The sequence below is a fragment of the Tyto alba genome, unplaced genomic scaffold (genome assembly GCF_018691265.1).
Source record: "Tyto alba isolate M040663 unplaced genomic scaffold, T.alba_DEE_v4.0 Super-Scaffold_1000006, whole genome shotgun sequence".
In the NCBI taxonomy this organism is placed as follows: Eukaryota; Metazoa; Chordata; class Aves; order Strigiformes; family Tytonidae; genus Tyto; species Tyto alba.
Window position 1 is genome coordinate 16,659,414 of NW_024881272.1, and position 24,826 is coordinate 16,684,239.

The window sequence follows — 24,826 nt, forward strand, 5'->3', positions numbered from 1 at the left end:
TTGTTGCAGCAAGTTCTGTATTATAAATGTGGTTTCTGATCTTTTCAGCTTTTCTAGTAGAAGCTTGTCTTGGACTCTTGTCAATAGCAGTGGTTCTAAGCTTAGTTATTAAAACTTTGATGTTGGGGAGGAAACCCTGGGGAAAAGAGACACAGGAGGGAGAATATCTTCCCCTTCTTTAGGTTGCCATCCCCTTCTCTTCTTCTTTCAGTTTTTCCTGTCTATATTCCTACTTTTAGTGCACTATGAGTTTGGTCCCCAGTTCAATGGTATTATAACAGAAATTCTAGACAAGAAGTCTTAAACTACAACTTTGAAAAATACACAGAAATTGCTTTCTAATAAATATAGCCCCCCAAAAGATTTTTTGGCTGTAACAGTCCAGGTTACTAACAAAACTGATTCCAGAAATGTATTATTACACAAAAAATTATCATTAATGCCAAATAAAGGACTCTCATCAATAATTTATCAGTTTACTGTGACTGTAAAAGATGCACCTGAATTCGTAACCATGGGATCTTGGAACCCCCTTTGGCTTAAGTTTCAGCAAGTATGTGTTCATTGTCTTCTATAACTTACCTCATGGTAACTATTATGTTTATAAATTTTCCTGCTCCTTGATAAAATTAGGATGGCAGTGTTAAGTCAGGTATAAACTGCAGAACACTAATCTACTCAAGTTACAAAGCTGAAAGGATAGATTTCTGTAGCATCTGACTATGCTTGTACCAACATTGCCATTTGCAAAAGTCTGATATATCATGTGTGTGTATTTAGTTTGAGCAAGCAGGGTTGGTGCCAGTTGGGTAGGCTTTGAGAGGTGTTGCTTAAGTGATGAAAGAAATACCTTTAACTGAAGAAGAGATAGTAAGAGAAGAGGGAGAAAATAGCAAGAGCACTTTCAGGAATCCTATTTTGCTGATTCAGGATGCCAAAGTTCTGAGAGACAATTTCTTATTTTTGATGCACAGGAAAATATAGTTAGTATTGTCTCTAGACAGAGACTTGTTCATTGACTGACTGAAAACACATATGAACTTGAGTATTAAGCATACATCAAAACTAAAAATAGAGCAAGCTAATTGTAACCAAAGTCTTGATACCGATTTTTATTTCTCTCAACTTGCTGTTCAGACTAAAGAGAAGAGAGACTATGGATTAATTTGCCTTGCAAAAAATGGCATTATCTTGAAAGTAGTACATGGCATAAATTTCAGCTGTATTAGGGGTAGTCTGGCTGCTGGCCATGCTACCCAAGAGTTACAGTCCCAAGCAAAATGTACTGTCATGGCCCTGAGGGCACTAACTGGCCTTAAATGTCCTGAGCAGCCTCACTTAGGACCTCCACTCACACCCACTGAGCAAGGGCTCCACTTAAGCCCAGACAGGGGCCTTCAGACCCTGCCTGAGCTGTGTCTTAGGTGTGCCTGCTCCTAGCCCTCTTCCTGAAGTGCTGTGTGAGAAGCCCTTGATGGACCTTGGACCTGGCCTGTTACCCTGTCTTGCCTGAGGCTCACTGGACCTGTCTTATAATCACCCTACTCAGCTTGCTTGCATCTTGGTGCTGTGGGACTGCACCTTGTTGGTGAGTGTGTTGCCCACCGTGTGCTCCCAGATCATGTTGCCTTAGGGAGCAGCTCCACTTTTGCTGCTCCCTGACATACTAATTGTAGTCAGCTGTTTTGGAAGATTCAGTATGATCAAATATGTGCCATCCTCATAACTGATTCTCCTTATCGGGCTGTGCAGCATACCTAGTCTCCTTCAACTTCAAGAGACAAGCAGCTAGTTTTAAACTAGCTATATCTAGGAAGTAATTTTAAAAATAGAAGCTGGGCACAAAGCTGATCCTGCAGCTTCACAGTTGAAAATTAGCACAGTTTTTGCAGTGTTGCAAGCATGCTACTTAAGTTTCATGTGAGTCCCATAAGAAAGATAACGTAATACTTGTTCAGAATGTGCTCCTGCTGGAGAGTGATCAACATCTCTTCAGAACTGTACTCTACTGCAGATAGAATGCATAGAATTCATTCAGACTTGAGGAAAAGTAACACAGTTATTTTTTTTAGTCAGTATGCTCTGTTTCACAGTGAAAAGAATATAGTGTTTGTTGTGGCTGTAGTGACTACAAGCAGGCATTGCTGTACAGGGCAGAAAGATGATGGTAAACTTGGAAACTGAGTGTATCAATTTGCTTTCTATATAAAACTTACCTTGCTAGAATCTGGTGACTAAAAGTAATATAAGTAATTCTTTGTATTTAGAAATACACTAGACAAGAGGAAAGGCAAAATAAATTGTTTTTTCTTGCGTTTTATTCTGTTCAAGATACAAGGCAGAAAACACTAATTATAAAATCAGTCCTCTGAAGGCATTGTATTCGACAATGCTCTCTATAGATGTGCTATGGTTTCTAATACTTGAATCTAAATTACAGCTCACAAATGGCAGTTTCCTGCATCTTGAATATTGATGTATTAGTTCATTCACTATATAAAGAGAGCTAATTATACAAAAGCAAGTTCTGAGGGAAAAAACCCAAGTACTGATTTGCTGAAGTCTGAGTACTGAAGTGCCTGTATGGCCTCAACCCTTCCTTTGTCTTCATAGTGTTGCTGAAACCATGGTCACAGTTAAATGGCTCTTTCAGAAAACCCTTTTATGATAGAAGTAAAAACAGGCCAGACTGCTTTGAGTCAGGCTGCTAACCAAGTCATGAAAGAGATTTACGAACACAATAGCACGTTGTACATTCTGTGAGATTTTTACAAGTTTTATGAGCTAAATAATAGAACCATTGGTAGTCTCAGCAGGTTCTTCCCACACCCTGAGTCTGCACATCCACAGAACAGACTCCTGCAGGGGAGAAAGGATCAAGTGCTGGCAGATTTGAGTGTGTCAGAGAGCTTCTTGTGAGTCGTTTTGATCAAACTCATGTGAATTCTGTCCCATTCCTATTCGCTATAAATACTTTAGAATCTTGTAATAGATGTCTGTGCTGTAATCATTAAGGATGTATCAGGGTGGAAAGAAAGAAAAACAGATTTATCTCCTTCTTTCATGGAAACCTTTTGAGCACTTCCTATGGAAATAGTGCTATTAATTACAGAAATACTTATCAGTGATGAGTTCATGAGTATTACTATGGCCTGAGGTTTTGGAGGTTTATTTTAATCCATTAGTGGAAAAAATAAAAAAATTATGACTGTCTGCTCAGCACGGTCATGAGGGAAGTTTATATTTAGATTCAGACTTGAAAAAACTGACACTGGTCTAAGCAAATTACAGCTGCAGAAAAACATTTACTCCCTTGTGAAGTTCTACTGAAGAATTCTTGTTTGTCTTAGCCCCATAGTGTTAATTTTTTCCCTATTTTTACTCCTCGATCTTGTTAGAAAGCAAACTGTCATAGAAATTATTGTCAGTTATGGCAGCTTTTGTGAGCATAACTGAAAATAAAATTCTGATGACATTACAACGTGTTGATCATTATCTGTACCTTTGCAAGATAAGATGATACTTTGTGGGTTTAATTCAACTTCAGGGAACTTTGATCAGGTGATGAGGTTTATTGATGCACAGTTTCTATAGTTAATTGCACAAATTCATAATATTGTGGATACCAATCAAATATATGTGTGGGTGATTGACTTTTGTCATTCTTGGCTGTGCCAAGAAGATACTATGGTAAGAATACTATCAAAAGCAAGGTCTGTATCTGTGTGTGTATGATTGGGAAAGTTTAGGAAAAAAATCTATCAGCATGACAAGTAGTTACAGTTTGCAGAGGAATTCTTCCTATTGACACTGAAATTTTACTGCGAGGAGCCTTTTTTAGACATGAAAATGTATTAGAGAAATCCCCACCCCACTGGAAAAGTTGCAAACTACAGTGTGTACCTGTTCATGAGCTGCTGTGTATCATTCTCCTGTGGAGACTTGCCTGTTGAGGTTCAAGTTGTGACTTGTGAGCAGAAAGTTTGTTGGGTTTCGGTACTGTCTGACAGTGTTATAAGTTAAGTATCTGAGCTGGGAGGAATGCCTGACACTCGGCACCACATGATCAGGAGCTTCATTTTGAATCTCTAGCTTTTTTTTTTTTTTTTCCCTTTTTGCAACTGCAGCAAGGGCAACAGCATCACAGAAGGTGGAATTATCAGATGGAATGTATTTTGTTGAGGAGATAAGGAGTACGCCCATACAACTGATTTTGACTTCACACATCTCTGTCATTATGTATTTGTCATCCAACTCAATTGGTGTCAGTGATGTTTCAGCCAGAGATATTTACCTTTTTTCCATGTATCTCTACTTAGTAGGATCTGAAGCTTCACAGACATCACCCACAGAAGTTTCCTCTTGTATACAAGCCGTATAATTCAGAAAGATAAGATCCTGTTAGAGCTAATCTAATGTTAAATATATATTTATTTGTCTCACAATGAAAACTTTCAGATTTGAGGCTTGATGGGCAGTTGCTAGTCATACGCTGCCCTCTGCTGGAAGAAAACCACTGTAAGTGTATATTTTTTTAATCAAGTAATGACTCTTAAAATCATATTTTTCATAATAATTTCATTGTAACTTTCATAGTAATAAAAAGTCTGCAGCCTGACTGTTGGAAATTGATTGCTTTCTTTTCGAGAGACACAGAATGGGGGGGGGTAATATTCCCCCTCTCCCCACCATGAAGTTATAGAAATATGGAACTTGAGAAGCTATAGAAGAGGGAACTTGAGACATTTTTTAGTTGGGGTGTCACTGAGATTGTTAGAATAGATGTTCTTATTTGTTCAAAACCTCCAGCAAAAGAGATTCTGTAGCTTCCCAAGGTAATCAGTTCCACCTCCCCAGCTAAATTAGTCTAACGGTCTTTTCATTGTTACAGTGGAGAAGTTTTTCCTAAAATGTGATGTAAATCATCTTTTTTACACATACAGGTGATTTTTTTTGTTGTTGGGTTTGGATTTGTTTTGTTTGTTTGTTTGTTTTTTTAATATCCATCTGTCTTCTTTTGTTACCTTGATTTAATTTTCTAGTGGGGTAAGTTTTGGCTGTTGCAGTAGGTTGGACAAATCATCTTGTCTTGCACGTTTAATTCTGCTCTGGTCGTAGTCAAGTTTCAGGTAGTAGAATTTTTTCCTCTACTGTTATACAAGGCTTGTTTGTTACAACATGAGCCCTTTATCTACTTAGAAGAGGCAACTGTTTCTTTAAGTTTGTATGATAGTTATTCTTAAAAGCTTTTAGCAGCCCAGGAAAATTTAAAAAAACACTTAAGGAGTTACATATGTAGTTGAAATTCAGCAGCTTTCAAGTAGTTAATTCCCCTAAAATAATTACAAAAATCTTGCTCTATTTATTTGATGTTTATGAAAACTTGTTTTATTTGATAGAATACAGTTATCCATAATTAATGATGGCATCTTACACCCAAGTTTCAGTATTTTCTCAAGTTGAATTTTGTTTGACCAGCAAGGTAGTCTCTGAAAAGATGGGTGAGTCAGCAGTTCCGTAATCTTTTGGATGGAGAGTGATGAATAAAATCTAACTGGTGTTTCCAGTAAATACGCAGGAAGTATGATTCTACAGCTCTGCAAGACAATGCACTTTTCAGTCTACTGCCCTAGTTCGTGTTTTCCTGGTAGAGAGATTCCCAAGTTAGCCTGTTACTGTTTGGGGCTTTTTGTTCTTTCCCAGCACCCAATTCCTGAATGACCTGATTAGCTCTAAGATCTGGGGGGGTTTTGTGGGTTGTTTTTATGCTGTTTTGTTTTTTTTTGGGGGTGGGTTGTTTGTTTGGTTGTTTTTTTTTTGGGGGGGGGTGTGTGTTTTTTTTGTTTTTTGTTGGTGTTTTGTTGTGGTTTTTTAACCATACTGTGAGGAGGAAGGATTCTTTGTGAATGATAATCCTCATATGTATTCAGTCAAGTGGATAGTGGCTTTCTAATTATTGTGGCCTTTATTGTGAAGTTTTTTAGCTGTGTCTCTTGCATTCACTTCTCATGGTGAAATGGAGTTTAGAGTATTTTGCTTATAGAACATCTTTCATAATGGTAAGTATGCTTTGGTAAATCTAAAGTGTTGATAATTATTAGAGCAGCATGCATTATATCTATTTGACTGCTAAGGGTTAATCTTACATCTGTCCTGTTGTGAATTTGATACTGTTAATGTCTGTATTCTACTTGTTGTATTAGCCCTCATTCACTCCTAAATTATATCTGATCTGGAGTCATCAAAAGCCACTGATGGCACTGAGCTTTGAGTTGAAAACTGTCTATAAAATTACTTTGCATTAATTTTCTTGGCACCAGTGGTAATACTAGTGACAACAGATACTTAGTTGATCTTTTCAAAGTTTTGTTAGATGATCAGTAACTACTATCAAGCCTTATTCACAGATGAGAAGTATAAGCTTGAAAGGTCTGAATCTGAAACACAGGCTAGAAGTTTTGACATACAAAGAAATAGTCTTATTTTGTCTCTAGTGATCTTGTGAAACTTGGATTTAAATGAATTACCCTTTTTCTCCAAAATATTAATGCCTGTGGCTCTCAAATGCTGACAGTTTTATGTTGCTATTGACAATATCTCCAAGTCAAAATCACAGTGTCAGTGAAAGGAAATACTATTAAGTGGTGACATGCATTGACTTTTCAAAGGAGAAAAAAAGGGTGATTTTTGCATTTAAGACATTGTCTGGTTCACCTTGATTTGTGGTCCTTTTTTGTTGTGAACCAGAGTTACTCCATCTTCTGTCAGATACAGTGACTGTTGATGTGGCTGATCACGTCTGACAAACAGTGCTTTTCTGTGCTGAATGAAGGCAAGATGTAATCCTGGATCTGATCCATTAGATAGATTGCAGTAGACACTGAATTGCCTCATTTACCAGAAAAGAACACGTAATTTCCCACAAAAGTGGTACCTGTGGGGAAGAAAGAAAAGTACTGAATTATAATATTGCCATGCCTAATTTTTTCTACCTTATCTGCAGTGAACATTTTATCTATCCTAATGAGAGCAACCCCATGCATAATGAAAAGGATCTGAAGACTTGAGTGGAGACTAGAGCAGTAAAGTGCATAAAATTTAAGCTACTGATAAAGTTAGTTTGGTTTTCTTTCTGTTTTTAATTTCTGTACAAATATTTGCGTCAGTTGACACAAAGAGAAGATATCCTTCTGTCTATGTGATGGTGTCAGCTGGAATTCTTACACCTTATAGTAGGCTTTTATATTTATATATATAGATATAGATACACATTTTAAAAAGTTACGAGTGCCACACAGAATTTTACTCCTTTTCATGTGAGATATTTAAACTGTTAATAACAGCAGAGATCTGACTACAGTCTACCAACTTTTGTGCTGTTCTTTTCTTAACTGTTGCTGAGCTGTGTCTCGTGTGTGGAACACTTATTTTTCTATTAATTTGAGGCTTTCAGTATTGTTCCACCAGGAATTATGTCTGAAAAATTATAATTACTTGATGTTGTTGGATCCATTTTCATAATTTTGAAGATGAACTAATAGCAGAAGCAGACTGGAACATGAAAATATTTCTATTTATCTCCTTCATAGCAATGCCTTACTGAAGTTGATTCTTAAATGTATATAAGCATATGAACCACAAGGGGGAGTAAGTATATAGTGTGTGGAAGGCAGGTTATTAATAATCATTTGGGGCACTCTTACTGATAAGGCCTGTAAAAGTAAAGCTCCTAATCTCTTGGAGCTGTGCATCTAGGTAATAATTAGAGTAAGACTTGTATATTGAGCATGTCTGTACATCTTGCCTCTTTTTGGAGACATACTGTTTGGATACAGTTTGGCCTGTGAAGAGGTCAGCAGAAGGAGTATTAGTGCGCTATTAATGTGCAGCTTTGTCTGCAATTTTTTTATGTTGGATACTATTAGGAACTAAGCATCTACACACATGAGGGAGAACAATGTTTTGTTGGCTGTCTAGAATACCCGGAGGTCGTTTGCCTACATGCCCTCAAATCCTTCTGTTAGTAAAATGTTGAAAGTATGTATATGATGTTGTATGTGAGCTGAGGTGAGCTTGATAATTTTGCTTCATCAAAGTGTATTTGTGCAAAACTGTGGGAGGCAGACAGGCCTTTTCAAGTGCTATACATACAAAAAATCTCTCTTTGTAGAAAAGGGAAGTATTTTAAGGGTGTTCAGGAGTTTTAGATAAATAGGTGATTTTGAAATGCCTCCACTTACCGTGGTGAATTAACAGAATTTTTTCATCTTGGAATTATATTTGGAATTGGTGTAAATCTCAAACACTTTACTTTGACAGGACTGGAGAGGCTTTCAGAAACAGAAATCTGAAGTTAGTGATTCCATTAATGGATTCTTTTTATATGCAAGAGATCTCTTGTACACCATTCAGCAAAGCTAAAGTTAGACTAATGACAGCTAAGTCAGCAGCTAAGAGAAGAAATATGACCTGTAAATTGTGAAAAGGAAATTCATGCCTTTTTGTATTTTCTTCCATTTTTTTTTTTTTTTCCCAATCCAATGAATAAATTGAGGGAAAGATAGGTGAGACATTACAAAATTTCTTCATGTTTGTATGTGGGTTGGCAAACAGTAGATGGAGCTCAAGAATATGTATGCTAGTTTTTGGTAGGATCAATAACACCTGCAGGTGGCTTCTTAATAGGAAGATGGCTAGTAGGAAAACCAGGCCTATTCCAGATGACTTTAAAGTTTTTAAGTTTTAGTTATAAAAGATGAGATTTCCCAAAGGTGTTTGGATGTCCTAAAGTGCAAGTTAGGACCTCATAGGAAGCTCATCAGCAAGTTGGGCGCTTATTTCTTGTAACTCCCAATCTCGGTTTTTATGAGTCAGATTTTCAAAGAGATTTATTCAAGCAGCATTGAAAACTAAATAGATGCAAATTCTGTTTTCTGACTGTTGCTGTACAACTGCAGCGTATTTTTGACTTCGCCTCACGGAACTGTGATAGAGAGGAGGAAGAAATTATGCTGACCGCTCCCATACCACGCCTGTGCAATGCAAACAAGTGTAATTACAGTTGCAGCTCTATCTATTGATTTATGATCAGAAGCTGCACCAACAACAGCCTGCAGGAAGTGAGGTTATAGAAGAGGACATGAAGGAGTCAGTTCTATTAAGAACTGACACAGGAATGTTAGGAGATGAGCCGGGTGGTGGGACTTTATGCAGTTGAGTTAGGAACAGATAAAAGTAAGCAACACTTTCTAACAGTGTTGTCATCCCCTTTCTGCCATTTATTCTACACTTTTTAAAGTGTACAGCTGTAAACAGTTGGCACTACCTGTATTTGGAGGCATCCCCCACAGCACTTTGTTAGAGGTAATGGGCCATGTCTGATGGACAAAGAACTGAGACTAAATGGTTGTGGGCATTTTATTTATCAGTTGTTGTCCCCCCATTCCCTGACTACTTCTTACTTTAAAAAGAACAAATAACTAGTTATAGAGAGCAGTCATATGTATGAAATGAAGAAAGTTTCAGTCTGAAGATTTAAATACCTTTTTTACATGCCTTTTTGTTTTGGTTTGGGTTTTTTTCAAAATTTTATTCATATCATACTTTCTAACAACCTTACAGGTGCTGTTTTATAGCCACAGGCACTCACAACCTTAGTTAGATTGTGCATATGCACTGTGTAATCGGGACATATCCATATTCCATATGAGATCATTAGTGCAGTGACAGTGAGCAGCATGCTCTGGATTGGCTGCATGCTGTGTCAAATCAGATTTATGTTGTTGACCTTTGTACAGTACACCATGCCTTCTTTCATTTATAGCTGGCTTTCTGCCTAGGTTGTTTACTTTCAATTAGTGGAGAGAAATCTAAAGCATTACACATAGTTCACAGAATATTGTTAGGCTGATTTAAATGCCTAAATGATTTGTTGATATAGTACAAAGTAACAGTGGCAAGCCACCAATTCCCTCATCTAATTTAGTCTGAAATGATTTCTCTGTAATATGAAATCACAAATCATAATTATATGTGTGAATTATAAGCACTTGCATCAACATGAGTTCTTGTAGTGCTGCAGACTGTTTTCAAAACTTCAGACTGCTTGTGAGTTTTTGAGTGTTTATATTTTTATGGAGTTTGGGTGCTTTACTCAAGCCACTTGAAACTTTGAAGCCAAATATATATGTATTTTTTTTTGTGATGCAAGAAAAAGAAACCAACCTTCCCTAGAGAAATTATCCCTACATTCTATCTTGTGTAACCTGTACAATTAAAGCAAGTCTAAGAGGATTCCCCCAGAGCGTGTTCACTATTCAGCATGAAGGCTTCAAATTCCAGCATATGCAATGTGCTGTGAGTGGAGCTGGATATAGTTTAGGTCTGTCAGGGGAACAGTCCAGATATGCAGTGCTAGGTAAGTGTAATTTAAAATAGATCATGAAAACACCCTGAATAACTCTAGAGGCTTTGTAATAACACAGATGGAGTCAGAAGAGACACCTTAATTTCTCTTCCTGATGGACTGTTAGGAACTCAACGCAGAATATATGATCAAGTGTCCTTAAACTCATGTGGCCTTGAATTCTATGAATTTAGAAATCCTTTCTTAATAAACCTAGTTATCAAAATTACTCTAGCCAGCCATCTTTAGAAACAGATGAAGGGAATATTGGATATTTTAAGATTCTTGGCAAGAATATTTGAAAACAAGGAAATTAAGCTGATGGTTGATCTGCTGATGCTGGAGAACATTAGAAATACATCAATAGATTGACTTAGAAAGATTGTGTTTGATGTTTCTAAAGTACAGGAAACAGATGTTTTATTTCTCATGTGTAGAGTCTAAGAATCCAAAGTACAGCAAAAAGTCACAGGACAGGAGAGTGAAAATGTGGCTAAACCATCCTTTCTTTCCCTGAGTCAATATTTACAAGTGAAAATCTTACCTATGTATGAAGTGTAATTTGGGACAGCATGAAGGTTGTTCTCGATCGTGCTGGCTGAAAACAGCTCCCTGATAGCCAGCGGTGCAGGAACTATCATGGAGCAGGGACTCACCCAGAGCTTTCTCATATACTCTTCGAGATTCCTTTCAGTAATCTTAATTTTCATACTGCTGCATCACAGTGTCATGCAAAAGTTCTGGTTCTGACTCTTAAGAATGTGTCACCCATTAATTGAGCTATATACACAGAAGTCATGTTAACCTTTAATAAAAACAAAATCATACTGGATTCACTATTTAAATAAAGCTCCCTCTTTTCTGCCAGTGATACTGTTGATAAAAAGTGCCGGGAGCTGCAGTATGAGATTGTACAGCATTATTTTTTAGGGTTCATTATTTCTGGCATTCTCACAGCATACATAATTTTTGGTTCTTTACTTACTCCATTACAGACAGGAAACAAGGAACTGGCAATTACCATTTGTAATTTATGCCCTGCTGTTCATGTTGAGCTGTGAATGTAACACTTAAACTTTTTTCACTGCTGCTTAGTAACAAGCCTTTCAAATGAAAAATGGACACGCCTACACTGAATACGTACGAAACCAAATTTACTTTCCAGATTGAGCTGTTCTATTCCCATTGAAGGTGGGAGATAGTGCCTACAATCCAGGGAATCTGTTGAAGATATACCCATTATGTCCCTTTGGTCTCAGTAGGGAAAAGACTAGAGGGGGAATCTATGTCCTGTTGGAAAGGTTTGGGAAGATGATTCATATGCAAAAACTTCATTCTTTGTCTCCTATGTGTTTTTACTCGTTTGCTGGAAGGAACAATATTGATAATTGTATCATTCAAACTAGACCAATGGAACTATACCAGTAAGTATCCCTGGGTAAACGAGTGATAAAAGAAGTTGCAAAAGTAATGTCATTCTGTAATACATTAATGTATGCAAAAAGTTATTGAGGCCTGGGGAAATATGCATGTGTTAGCTAGTGAACCACAATAATAGTTGGATTTGCAATCTAGAACCTGACAAAGTAGGTAAACATCAGTACAAGAAGGATACTGCATCCTCTCTATTGTCACGAGTATGGTATCATGCTGCTATGGGGACTTGGGTGTTTGTTTTGTTTTGGTTTTGTTTTGTTGTTTGGGATTTTTTGTTGGGTTTGGTGAGTTTTTTGGTTTGGTTTTTTTTTTTTTGTTTAATAAAGTGCTTTGTGTTGAACCATATTAGAACTGGCACTCCAACCCTCAGGTTTTTTTGAAAGTTAGAGGTTTTTATTTCTGGTGATAATTGAGAACCTTTGTCTAAATTCCCCTGTAGGTTTGTCATTGTTAGATCATAATACTTCTTATCTCTTTTTTTACCCCATGAAGAACTCCTCTCCTTTTTGGAACTTACTTCTGATTCTTTTCAGAGCAACAGTGGCTCACCTTATTTTGCATTGCTAACCCAGTTGGTTTCTGCTGCCAAAATAGATCAGTCGTCCTAATAGTCCTTCTTGTCACCTGCTGCAGTTTTGAATTACTTGATAGTTTCTGTTAATGATATTCCAAATGAAACCTTAGCGTATTGTGTAATGATACTTGTACTTTCTTATCACCATTATGAAGCAAAAATGCTTTGACTGACACATTCTTGAATTTCATTTCCCTTTTTGTAATTTCTCCCCACCCCCCTGCCCCTTCTGTAAATTTGATTAGGGTGTTGTTATAAGAATTCCTTGATGAAGATTCTTCAAAAATACACTTCTTGATGGAGATGTCCTCCCACAGTACTAGAAAACTAAACACAACAAATCACAGTTGAGGCTTTTGTGTTCGGAGTTCTGCAGTGTATCTTAATCTTCTCTTCTCTGGCTGCCTGCTAAAGCAATCCTATGCATTTCCTCAAAGTGGAAAAAGAACTGAAAGTAAATTAAAATATGCTGCAGCACAGAGTGGAGAGAAAAGGGGAGGATATTTTCACATTCTCAGTATTTTAACTATTCATTTATTGTCTGAGTTTGTCATAAAATACTTAGAGAGGCATCTCCTTTCCCCAGCTATAGCAGGACTCCATTTTCAAGGTCATTATTTTTAGTTTCTTTTCTGAGCCAATCTTTCACCCTTTTTCTTGCGAGGCTAATCACTTTTCGGTACATTTAATGGTCTGTTCTTTTATTTCTGAAGAATTTTCCTTTCCTCAAAAGAGTCACAGGCATAACATCTCCTACACATGGCCAAGTAGTCTGACTAGCTTTATGAACATTCTGGTTTTAGTACTTAACTTGGTGATAGATACCTCCAAACCTTAGGTGCTCAAACAGGTAAGAGAATGTTACGTATCACATTTCCTTGTTATCAGGATTGAGGTTTCCTTTTCTTTTTGAATAGGCTCTCCATCCCACTTGTCTTGAAAAGCTGTGCACATGTTATGTCTTGCTTTTGCCCAGTGCTGCTGCTTAGTTTATGTGCCAAGTCCCATTGCTTGATGCAGGCACTGAGGGCACTTCACACTGTTAAGTCAACGTGGGAAGGAAGCACTGTCTTATTAGGTGAGAAGTACTGCCTTGCAAGTAATACCTGAGGACATCGATAAGCATTTACTGTATGTGCCCTCCTAATTATGGAATAAATTTGTTGCTGGCAAGTAGCTCTTCCTTTTAACCACTCTTTAGGATTAATTTATTCCTAATCTGAGATCTGAAATAACTGTGACTCCTGGACTTTTTGGTATAAAAGACTGATCTCTTCAAAGTTTCTCTTCTTTAAGTGTTACAGGCTTTCTTGTACCCCTCAACCCAGTGTATTTTGTTTCCTTTCACCAAGTCTGTTAATTGGGCTGCTATGGAGGTGAGGTTTTGTCTCTAAGAGCTATTATATTCAGCGAAGTTATTTGCCTTTTTTGCTTTTGTTCTTGAGACAGCCTTGAGGTATGTAGGACAGAATCTTTACTCATGAGTTGTTTACTGGTCACTAAGCTATGGATTATGCTGTCCAAGGGAATAGAATCACAAGCATAAATAAAACTGCTGCTTTTATTTTGTTATAATGTTTATTTTTACTTTGCCAAATCAGAGGTGTTTTTGAATTCAGTCCTTTCTTTCTCTAGTGATTTGCACAATCCCATGTGGCTCACCAGGCTAAAGCTGCCCACTGTTAGCTTTAAATGCTAAAGGTACCTTGGTTGCACCATTAATGCAGACCATGCTGACAGTGTTTGGTTTCTTGCTATTTTTTTCTAAGGACTGCTTGCCAGAAGCTTCCTAATTAAAAATAAACAGATTTCTCATTTTCCTTAGTTACCTAAGCTCTAAGGATATAATTCTTGAGTAGGAAGAGTAACAGTCATCAAATAGTAATCAACTGCTTTTCCTCTTAGTTTTTTTCTTTTATGTGTTTTATGTTATTGATTATGCAGATAGAGACATTGTGTGATTGAGCTGGAGCAACTGATTAAGCCTTTTATCAGCACAGAGTGACAGTCAGGTATTGTATCTCATCAGGAAGAGGTTTGCCTTGAGCTGGTTGCTTAAGTACATCTCTGAGCCAGGGAATACCAAGATACAGGAGCTAGGATTTCACTGGTGAGTGAAACAGATCACATGAGGATTCTGGCGCTCTCTGTATGGCATGCTGGAAGCAAGCATGCCAGTGGCCACTGAATTGATAGTATCAGCTTCAGCAGTGGAAAGCATCCCAGACTGATACGTGAGTAGGGGGTGGCGTAGCAGCTCTAAGAGCTTGCTAAACCTCTGAAAATTACTAATAGTGACTGTTTATCTTCAGTCTTGAGGAACCACAAACAGCAGAACTGAAAATGCCGAAGGATTATAATGTTTTTCAAATGCTGCTTGCAGCACTTTGCTGCTTTTATCATCGTAAGTCTATTATCAGAGTCAAGGTAGGTGCCCTTTTTCCGTAACAGTAAATACACAGTGTGCTAGTCAGTAATGCTTTTAGTGTTTGTTCAGAAGTGTTTGTTTTTATATGATCATTAGGTACAGCCTGTTTTTGTTCTAAAGAACATCTTTAGAATTCACCATTGTCTCAGAGAGAAGCTTAAACAACTTTCAGTTTTATGATCCTGAAGCTGATTGTCTTTATGTTTAGGCACTAAGTTAAAAGTGTCCTGGTTTGGAACTTGCTGAAGAGAATTTTAGCAAAGTTTTAAGCTTTCAGAATTTAACTTTTAACTGATCCAGACCACTTGGTTCCCTAACTTTTTTACTTATTTGCTGAAAACATAGGCAGTTGTGCTCAGGAGCTTAGTTGGTTTTAAACACTTCAGACAATTTTGGACTTGCCCATATATTTTAGAACATATAAAATTACAAAATACATAAAATCATATACTCATAGAATAGTTTGGGTTGGAAGGAACCTTTAAAAATTATCTATTCCAATCCTCCTGCTACGGGCAGTGACATCTTTCACTTTATGCAAAAATGCACTATATATACTATATGAAAAGAAAAAGCCTTTATAAACATTTTGATCCACACTTCGAGAAGTGTCTAAGTGACTTGAAATTGAAGTGTAATCAGGTGAGGTATTTAACTACTTTTGAGGATGTGAGCTACACCTAAGCTTTTAAATCTTTTTATTTAAGATTTATGTTTGAATTGTTCTTTGAATAACAAAGTGTCAGTTCTTTAAGTCATTGTGTAATATGTACAGATTTTCTGGAGCACTCATAAGAGGAAGGATGTGGAAACCTTCCCAGGCTATCTTCTGGCCTGTTGGCTTTCAGACTTTGATGGAGGCGCTTAAAAGTTGGGAACAACTGCCCCCTTCTCTCTCCTTCAGTGATTTAGCCTTTTCGCTGTCTATTTCTGAAAGTGGGGTGTGGGGTGCAGTCTTTTGGGCCCACTGAAACAGTGACTCCAATCAGACTGTCTTCTCTTTCTCACTGGGACAAATGTCAGAAGTTATCATCAGAATAAAGAGCTAAAGATGCTCTCCTGATACTGTAATTAATTTTCATTCCAATTTTAAGCATAAGGCTTAACTTCTGTTCAAAAACTTTAAAAATTACATTGGGTTTTATTGTTGGCTGTCAGAACAGTTATAAAACCATTGGTCTTGACCACGCATGCCCTTTGTTTAACTTGGCATGAATCTCTAATACCTAAAATAACGGCAATGTTGTCATGGCAACTTTCCATTTAGTCTAATCCATAGTCTCTAGAGAAACTGAAACATTAATAGTGTTTGCTGTATGGAGGTTAAAAAATAAAACCTTTTATGTAGAAACAAATTACAGCTGGGCTATTTCAAAAATAAAGTTCTATTTAAAGAGATTTGCAGCATTTAAAATAGATTTGAATGCATATGTTCCAGCATGCAAATTTAGCATTAGTTGAATCTGATAAACTGCTATTTTAAGAAGTTCTCATGGTAGGAAATTCGGGTGTGTTTGCTGAAGAGAAAGCAGTTGTAGGTGTAGAAACAGCTGGTGGTCAAATCAAGTAAGATCTACACTTTGGGGCCAAATGATGTACATTCTGTGAAATGCCAAAGTGCCTAGGATGGTATGAACAACTGAGCCTAAGTTGTATTGCTTAATTTGTGAAAACATACCATTTCAAGCAAAATCAGTTTATATAATTAGATGAGATTAACTCTTAGTTTTTATAATAAATACAATTGTAATGAAATACCAAATTGATCCATAAATAAGCATGCTGAAAGTCTGCAGCTACCTCTGAGAGATTCAGACTTTCTGCTGCACAGAGATAAACTCATTGTAATTATGTTGTCTGATTTAATTGAAAACAGTATGTGGCCAAGCTCAGAGATGCCTTGTTGTATCCTATCAAAGCACAGGAAACAGTACAGCACTTGAGCATTCATGTTTTGTTGTACTTAATTTTAGCGTGTGAAGTTAGGATCTCAATAGCAGATGTTTGGGTTGTTTTCCCATACATTAATAGAAAATATAGGGATCAGTGCAGAAGATCTGAACTTGGATCAACTCATTCTTTAGTGATGATGTGTTGGTACCTTTAACAATCTTATTTGGTTTTAATAGCTGTTTACGGTTAAGGTCAACTTTTACATTTGAGGAAAATAAAGGAAAACCTCAAGGCATGGTGTTCCTGTTAGTGGTTAAAAAAAAAAAAAAGAAAGCGAAGAGAGAATTCTAAATTGTGACTTATGCCACTTCCAAGCCAAAATATTGTTCTTTAATTTTTGCATTTTTTGGAAGTTAAGAATTAAGTTAAGACTAAATCAGGGATAAATAGTGACTTAGAAAAGGAAGAAGTCTAAATTAATAAAATCAGCTTTGTCACAAAACAGTTTTTTTAGTTCTAGCTAGTATGGTTGTCCTGATCTGAAGGAAAGGCCTTGAAGTTCAAGTATTTTAATTCTTAATTCTCTGTGTGCAAAAGGGAAAAGCCACTCAAATTATCAGGACTGCCAAGTTTTAAACCTTCTCTAGCACGTTGATCTAGCTCATTACTGGGTAATGTACTAATGCTATGAATGTAGCATGCGTAAGAAGCCTTTTATAAGCAGCTACTTATTGCAAGTGCCATCTCTTATCTTGGATGAATTGCAAACACTTTTTATAGATAGTAGATCTTAATTAATATTTCTTCAGTATGTGATGATCTAAATCTGTTTCACTGGCATCCTCGAGCTTCATGTATCCAGTTTCAGCATGTATGTGGAGGCAGTTGGATTTGATAACATGAGTTTACAAGTCATCACCACCCAGCATTATGGCTCTGCTCTGCCTTTTTGATGTTAGGTTTGTTGTTGTTGGAGAGGGCCAGATGGGAAAAGGGGAAAAGACTGACTTATAAAAATGATATGAAATTTTGTATAGCTCCCTGAACTTTGATTCTCCATTGTCTTGATGCTGAGTTTGAGTTTTGATGAGTCTTACACTATGTAACTTTTTTCAATTTTCCATGGTAATTTTACGCAGTTTATCAAACTTTTACTGCAGTATACCCTCTATCATTAATACATGGATAGCACAGGGACCACTGGTGCTCTGTAAGTGATTCCTGTTCAATGGGAATGGGAACATTCTCCAGTAGATATTTATGCATTCAACTTCTTGGTAATACCTTTCATTTTCCTCAGATTAAAACAAAAAACCTACCAAACTTCTAAAATCCTTTAGATTTGGTAGTCAGAGTCCCCAGGGTCAGTGAGTGAGGAGACTAGGATTTGACTAACTCTAAACTCACGGTTTCTCAGGAGCCACACTCTGGAAACAAGACTGTCCTCCTATCTCTGAATGTGGTTACCTAGAAAATTAAGGAATTGTTACCAGTGTAGTGTTGTTGTGGGAGGTGGATGCAGAGTCCACTAGAATTAAATCTTTTCATTACCTTCAGTTAACATTACACTGAACTTGGTACTAAAAGCCTTTTTTATTTTCCTTCTCCCAAACCCATATCTCACTTACTAGTTAATAAAAAATGGCAGCTTTTTTGTGAATGTCAGGCAGGTTATGTTCATAGTGGCAGACTGAGAACATGCACATGATGGAGTTTATTTGATTTTGAAGAGCCGTCACAGTCTTGATGGAAGTTTTTAAGGTGATTTGTTATCTTTTCATCAATAACCTCACAAGTTGCCACCTGTTACCTAAACAAGCAGACAGAAGTCTAGTGGCTTCAAAATTGCCATTCTCGTGTATTAATTAATCTCTTTGAGTAGTTTGAGATTTCTCTCCTGTATCTTTGGCATGGTGAAAGTTTATATGTTATTTGTTCTATGTCTCAACCAACAAATTAAGCTACCAGAAAATAAAAGTAAAATCCTCTGGAAGTTGGAAGTCATCTATGCAAAGAGACTTTTATCACCTGTTTTGGTACCGCCCCTTATTTAACATAGCACTTGTTATAGTCCTGTGTGAACTTTGTGCACTCTGGAAGATTAGAGAAAACTGCGCCTGTGAAGAACAATGCCACAGTTCTAGTTCAAAATATCCAAGTTAATCATAAATTGGTTTCCTGAATTTTGAAACTCCCCTTTTCCCATTAGTTCTTTCTCAAAAAAACTATTTCAGAAATAACTCTGTCCATGTGTTGTCACTTTGTAAGTTCAGGGCCAGTGATGCTACTTTTTTGTACAGGAGAAGGTAAGGACCAACAGGAATGCTTTCAAAAAAAGATGGAGAGTCTGGTTCCATACGGGTATTCTTTTAAATTCCTGGTTAAAGTCTATTGATTTTGGTGACCAATTAGTAGAGTTATGAGTGAAATTAAATACACTGTACTCTGTAAATAATAAATAAATTGTGTAACTGTATATTTTAAAATGTTTGTATTCATAGTGTGAGACATGCAGTCTGATCAGCATCACATGAGCACAGGGTTAGAGACTTAAGGAATCTCTGGAGCCAGTGAAGTGTATCTTGATCCAGAATTGGAACTTTGACAATAAAATGTTCCTTTTCTGTATGAATAAATTGATTGTTCTATAGTGATTTGGGAATAGAAAAATTTCATTAATTTTTCACTTTTCCAGATGCTTTTAGTGTCTTTCTCATTTCATGTCTTTGTCTTCCCCATTGGTATTTCCTGTCTCTGCCTCAGCATCCCCCTTCACATTTTCTGTTGATCGGTCTTTCTGTTAAATTATCCACTTGGTTAAAAGCTATGTAAATCTCACAAAATTTAAGTTTTTGCTAAATCCAAAGTATCTCCCATCTTTCCTCATTCATTTGGAGATTCTGTAGGACCTACTGATTTTACAGGGTCAGAAAGTTGTAGTTCAAAGTTCATGGTGCACTTAAGCAAACATAGCAGGCCTCCAGTGGTAGAGAAAAGATGGATTTGGGAGAAAGCAGTAATAGATTTGGTTTAGATAGGTACAATACATTTATTAAAAGTTTAGGGAAAGTACTGACTTATTTCCTCAGTCAGATCACACTTCAGTTTACACAGAGCTGTTCTCATTTATCCCTAATAATTATCTCTCTCTTTTTTTTTTTTTTTTTTTTTTTTGAAATCTTCAAAGCAGCAGGAAATCAGGTGGTTCCAAGGCTGCCTGTTGGACTAATTTAAATATCAGCTGTCAGAGCTGTGCAAAGCACCAGGAAATAATTGAGATTGGATGGAAATGTGGCCACCTTTAGTCCTGTACCTGTAACAGTCCTTGGCTGTGCTTTAAGTAAATAATACTTTGCCAGGAGGATACAAAGAGAGGTGGTATAAAATTCTGCATTATCAGAATGGAAGGAGATGATCTAGAATGACAGATTCTGGACCACTTATAAACTATGTCTAAAAAGTTTTTCCCTCATAATTTGGGCAGTTTGAAAAAACAAGCAACAAGCAAAAAATCCCTACTTGATGACCTTAGAGGGGATTTAATAACAATTGAGGTAAGCCATGAAAGCTAGAAAACCTAAGATGTGACTGTGGGTGTATATATATATAGAAACCTGTACGATTCTCTTCTCGGCTATTTTGGTGTTTCATTGGTACGTGCACTTCACTGGAGTTATTGCAGATGTGAACTGGGAAAAGAATCCACTGCCAGTAGGCAACAGAAATAACTGTGTGACTTCTATTTGGTTTACCACCAAACTAATATAGTAGACTATTCAGCACAATTAAAAATTATTCTAATCTAAAGTGAGAAATTCCCATTAAAATGTGTTCACAGATTTCATAGGTGTAGCATATTGTGGTAGATCAAGTCCTTTTAAAATTTACCTTACATAAGATCATATTTTGAGGTTTTACTTCCTTAAACTTTGATAGCTTCCAGCTTTTGAAACACTGGATTAATATTGTTTATGCTCTTAGTTTAATGGCCCTGAAGTAGAAATGCTTTGTGAAATATAATAAACTTGTGTGGCCTTTATTAAAAATACTAAAATAACTGTACTGACTGGAATTCTTTTTCCCCCTTCTAAACTCTTGGCTCTCTAGGTTTTCCACTGGGTTTGTAAGTAGGATTGATGGGTTTTGCTGGAGGTTGATAGTACTGTATTGCTAGATAGTTTTGCATTTTTCTTCTAGAGACCTCTTCACAAAGCATCAGCATGGCAGGAATATCTTAAAATAGCACCAGGAGTGGAAACAATGTGACTAAATTGTGAACAAACAGTTCTGGATAGCACATACTTATGGGGAGTTCTTTGTACGCCAGGAAAACCATCTGTATTTGAAAAGAGTTCTGCTGACTTGATTTGCTTTTATATTCCAGGGATCTCTGACAGGGTTGTTACTGTTTGGAAATCTTAAAAGAATTTAAACTGGAAGCCTCCCTGTGTCACTTCAACTGTGTTTTATTGCAGAATATATGGAAGTCTTTTCTTTTTGCACTAGATTTTTTAAAATTTCTTTTTACCACCCACTTCACTATCAAGCTGTAAATGTAAATTCAGGTTTCTTTCTGTCACTGGATATGAGCTAACAAAGTGTCTTAGACAAAGGCATAAACTGAGGACATAGTACTAGATGAGAGTTTGTCACTATGAAGTTAGTGCAAATTTACAGCATATCGTTACTGCCTGTTAATTAACCTTTGGGTTCTACTGGGAAATGAGGGTGCATCTAGTTGGGTAGAATAGATCACCTCTTCTTTTAAAAGAAAGCCCATTGACATAGCTAATTACTCTGTTCTAAATTTACACTTTTCCTTATTTACAGACTAACATGCTTGTGCAGGCTGTGTCTGGAGTGATTTTTGAGCCCTTACTTGTATGATGTGAAGTTCGGTGAATGCAGAGATTCTTGCAGGACAGAGGCCTTGAGTATAGTGTTCATCATAGAAAGACATAGGCTGGTATAATTATAGACAGTTAATTGGACACAATTCTCCTTTAATGGATGTAGGCAGTATAAGAAGTAAGTCTCAGCCAACAAAAAGCTGTCTAGGAAGACATGCCATTATGAAAATTGCTTACCTAGGCAGTTTCCCCGCTGTGTGTTTTGAGATTTGTGCTAGCCACAGGAGTTCTTCCACTAAATTCAGAGTTGCATAAGGGTTATTTAAGCATGTTTGCTTCATCTCAGGAGATATTTGACCTCTGGCAATCAGAGTACGCTCAGTGTGGTAGACCATGGTGGAGAGGATTTTTTAATAAACCAATAATCACAAATGTTAACAGTTTAGTTGGTTTGGATTCCTTAAATGTTTTGCTTCTTGTGTTGTTAGATGTAATTCAAGTTCAATAGGTGCCTCATTACATTCTCTCTAGTAGTGAAAAATCCATTTAACCACCAGAAGTAATTCTAGGTTTCTCTGCTGTAGTTGTAATTCGTTTGTATCTACAGCTTGATCATTCTGTTTTTTAAAATAATTTAATCCATTGTACTGACACAAATTAGTCCATATGCAAAGATCTATAGCTCTTTTTGTTGGCTAAGAATATAGCTCTCCTAAGCAAATTCAGTTATTGCATTTGCATGCTATAGTTTGTTCCATTTACACAATAGCTTTGCCCTACCACTGAGATAGTGAGATGCTTTTGGAATGATGGTAAAAATTTGTACGGTACAGTCAAAAGGATCTTTCAAAAACTTAAGTAGAATTCACATTAATGCAGTAGTTCCTTTCAGCAGATTAGCCAAATACACAGCTATGAATGTAAGAGATTTGTATACCATTAAACTGAATGCTGTTGTTTAGATTGGAGCAGGTACTTTAACAGTTATCCAGCACTTCTCTGTGCAGTCAGGGTAAAGGTGCTCTTGAAAAGTCTGCTCTCTGTGTGTTCTTCACTCTACCTTCTGTTTATGTAAATGCTATAATACTTGCTATCATTCTGTAAGATGTGGCAGTGAAATGGCTAACTTAATTCTGGAATCAGTACCAGTCAGCTTTAAGTGGGCACCCAGCTGTTTGAGTTGGGAAATGGGTTGGGTGGCCGGCATGTGCCACTAGTTCTTTAGCTATGTTAGTCTGATAGGTCTCAGAGGTCTGAAGTGGAGGGGGGATTTTTGGCCTTACTTGACTATGTTTTGATACTTTGATGTGCTTTTGGACTTGAGGTGGGAACCAAGGTTCTTCTGTGACTCTTTCTACACCCAGTAACTTAGTATCTTCATGCTGTACATGGCTTCATGAAAGAGCCCTTGCAGTGAAGGCCTTTTTTTGTGGCATGGTTTGTTCCTGCACAGACTTTTCTTCTTTTAAACCTTGGGTGGAGCTGGTGAAAGACCTTGACTGTACAAAAGCACAAAGGATTTGCTCTTTCTTGAAAATTATTGTCTGTTATGAACCACATTTGTATGGATAAATACCACCCTGTTATGGTTCACAGAAACAAAACTGAGGTGAAAAGTGGTTCTTTATTGTTTTTTTCTGTTGCCTTCTTGTATAAGCTACTACACACATTTGTGTTTGTCTAAGAGAAGTCTTAGTTTTCTCTGAGGAAAGCAGAGAGGAAAATTTAGCCCAGAATTTCTCTGGGCTCCCAGCATGTTTAAATACTCTTGGCAGCAGGATGCCTCTTCTGGCATTGTTCCACCAAAAATCTGCTGTCTAGTAATCTGTTGTAATTCAGTCTGCTTGAAATTGCAGGGAGGATTGTTGAAAGAAGTGCTAAATGTGTGCCACCTGCTCCCATGGTTAGGTGCTGTGAGTGTTCAATATGAGGAAGAAAATGCTATGGAGAGCAGTGTTCACAGAAAGACTAGGATTGGTAGGCAAGCATTCCCCCCGTTCTTTTTTAAATAATGCATGTGTTGAATATTTACATCAGTGTGTCAGTGAAGGGAACCTGTGAGCTTTGGCTCATATCCAGAGCTAAGAAAAAAACCTCATAATGCACTGGAGCAAAATATTGCGTTTTAGTCTGCTCTCCAGCTGAGAATATACCCTCTCTCCCCCTCTCTTCCTCTTTATTTTTTAAAATGTACTTTCTTTTAAGAGAAGGTATACTCTAATTTTTTGATGAATGTAGAACATGTTCCCTCTGATGAACCGGATTCTCTTGAGGGTACATTAGGCTTTTGAAACTCTTCAGCAACAGTAAAGATGGGCTGGGGTCCCCAGCCCTTGTAGAATGTAAGGAAGGCCACAGAACTTTCCTCCACTGAGTGCTTATGAAAGATTACATGCCAAGTCCCTAGAGGAGATACTGCACCTTACTTTGTTAGCAGCACTGTTTTTTTCCCTTAAGAAGGGAACATCTTTGACATGCAGATTTAATGACCATTAGAAGTAAGGCCTTTAAGGTTGAACATTTATGTTGGCAAACTTTTAGTGCGACAGAAATGTTGAACAGCTACATATATCCAGGTTAGCCTGTCCTGATGCATTTGGAATGTTCTTAATTAGATGGGTTCCGAGGGGATGGGGGGAAAAGAATCTGAGTTTAAAATGGAAGTTTAAACAGGAGGAAGAATATTGAAGCAGGGCATTTGGGTCCAGCTCCATTTTGGGGGGGGGGTATAATTAGAATTCTTACTGGGAAGAGGAAGTAAGAGAAGTGACTTTGTAGGTGTGTCATTATTAGCTTGGTGTACAAACAGAACACTTTGTTCCATGCAGTGTATAACAATCACGTTATCTCAGTGAATGCTGGATTTTGCAAATACAATCTAGAGAGCAAAGCCAAGCCAGCCTGCTAAAAGCAGTACCTGCATTCCAGTGGCTAGTGCAGAGCATGTGATGGAAGTTATAACCCAGGTAAAATGTTAATCACTAAACTTGGCACAGCTGAAGCTTTTAATCTTTTATTGCAGTTCTCTAGGGAGAGGCAAGTTATGGACAACAGCCCAGAAAAGCTGAAGAAGGAGTTAGAGGAAGAACTGCAGCTAAGTAGTGAAGATTTGCGTAGCCATGCCTGGTACCATGGACGTATTCCTCGGCAGGTACGTGGTCTTTGCATTGCCAAATGTGTTTTGAGCTTTTTATAGACAAGCAGAATTGCACTAAAGTACTAAACACATCTCTGATATC

At 37.2% G+C, this 24,826-nt stretch overlaps 1 protein-coding gene across 6 annotated transcripts in view; it reads left to right on the forward strand.

The window, feature by feature from the left end:
* Positions 1-24,826, forward strand: part of BCAR3 (BCAR3 adaptor protein, NSP family member) — a 112,370-nt gene that overhangs the window by 75,217 nt on the left and 12,327 nt on the right. For all 6 annotated transcript variants that reach the window (XM_042786354.1, XM_042786355.1, XM_033000915.2 and 3 more), the window contains one exon: positions 24,610-24,738. In XM_042786354.1, coding sequence (XP_042642288.1) covers positions 24,610-24,738 — 129 coding nt within the window. The remainder of the gene's footprint in view (positions 1-24,609; positions 24,739-24,826) is intronic.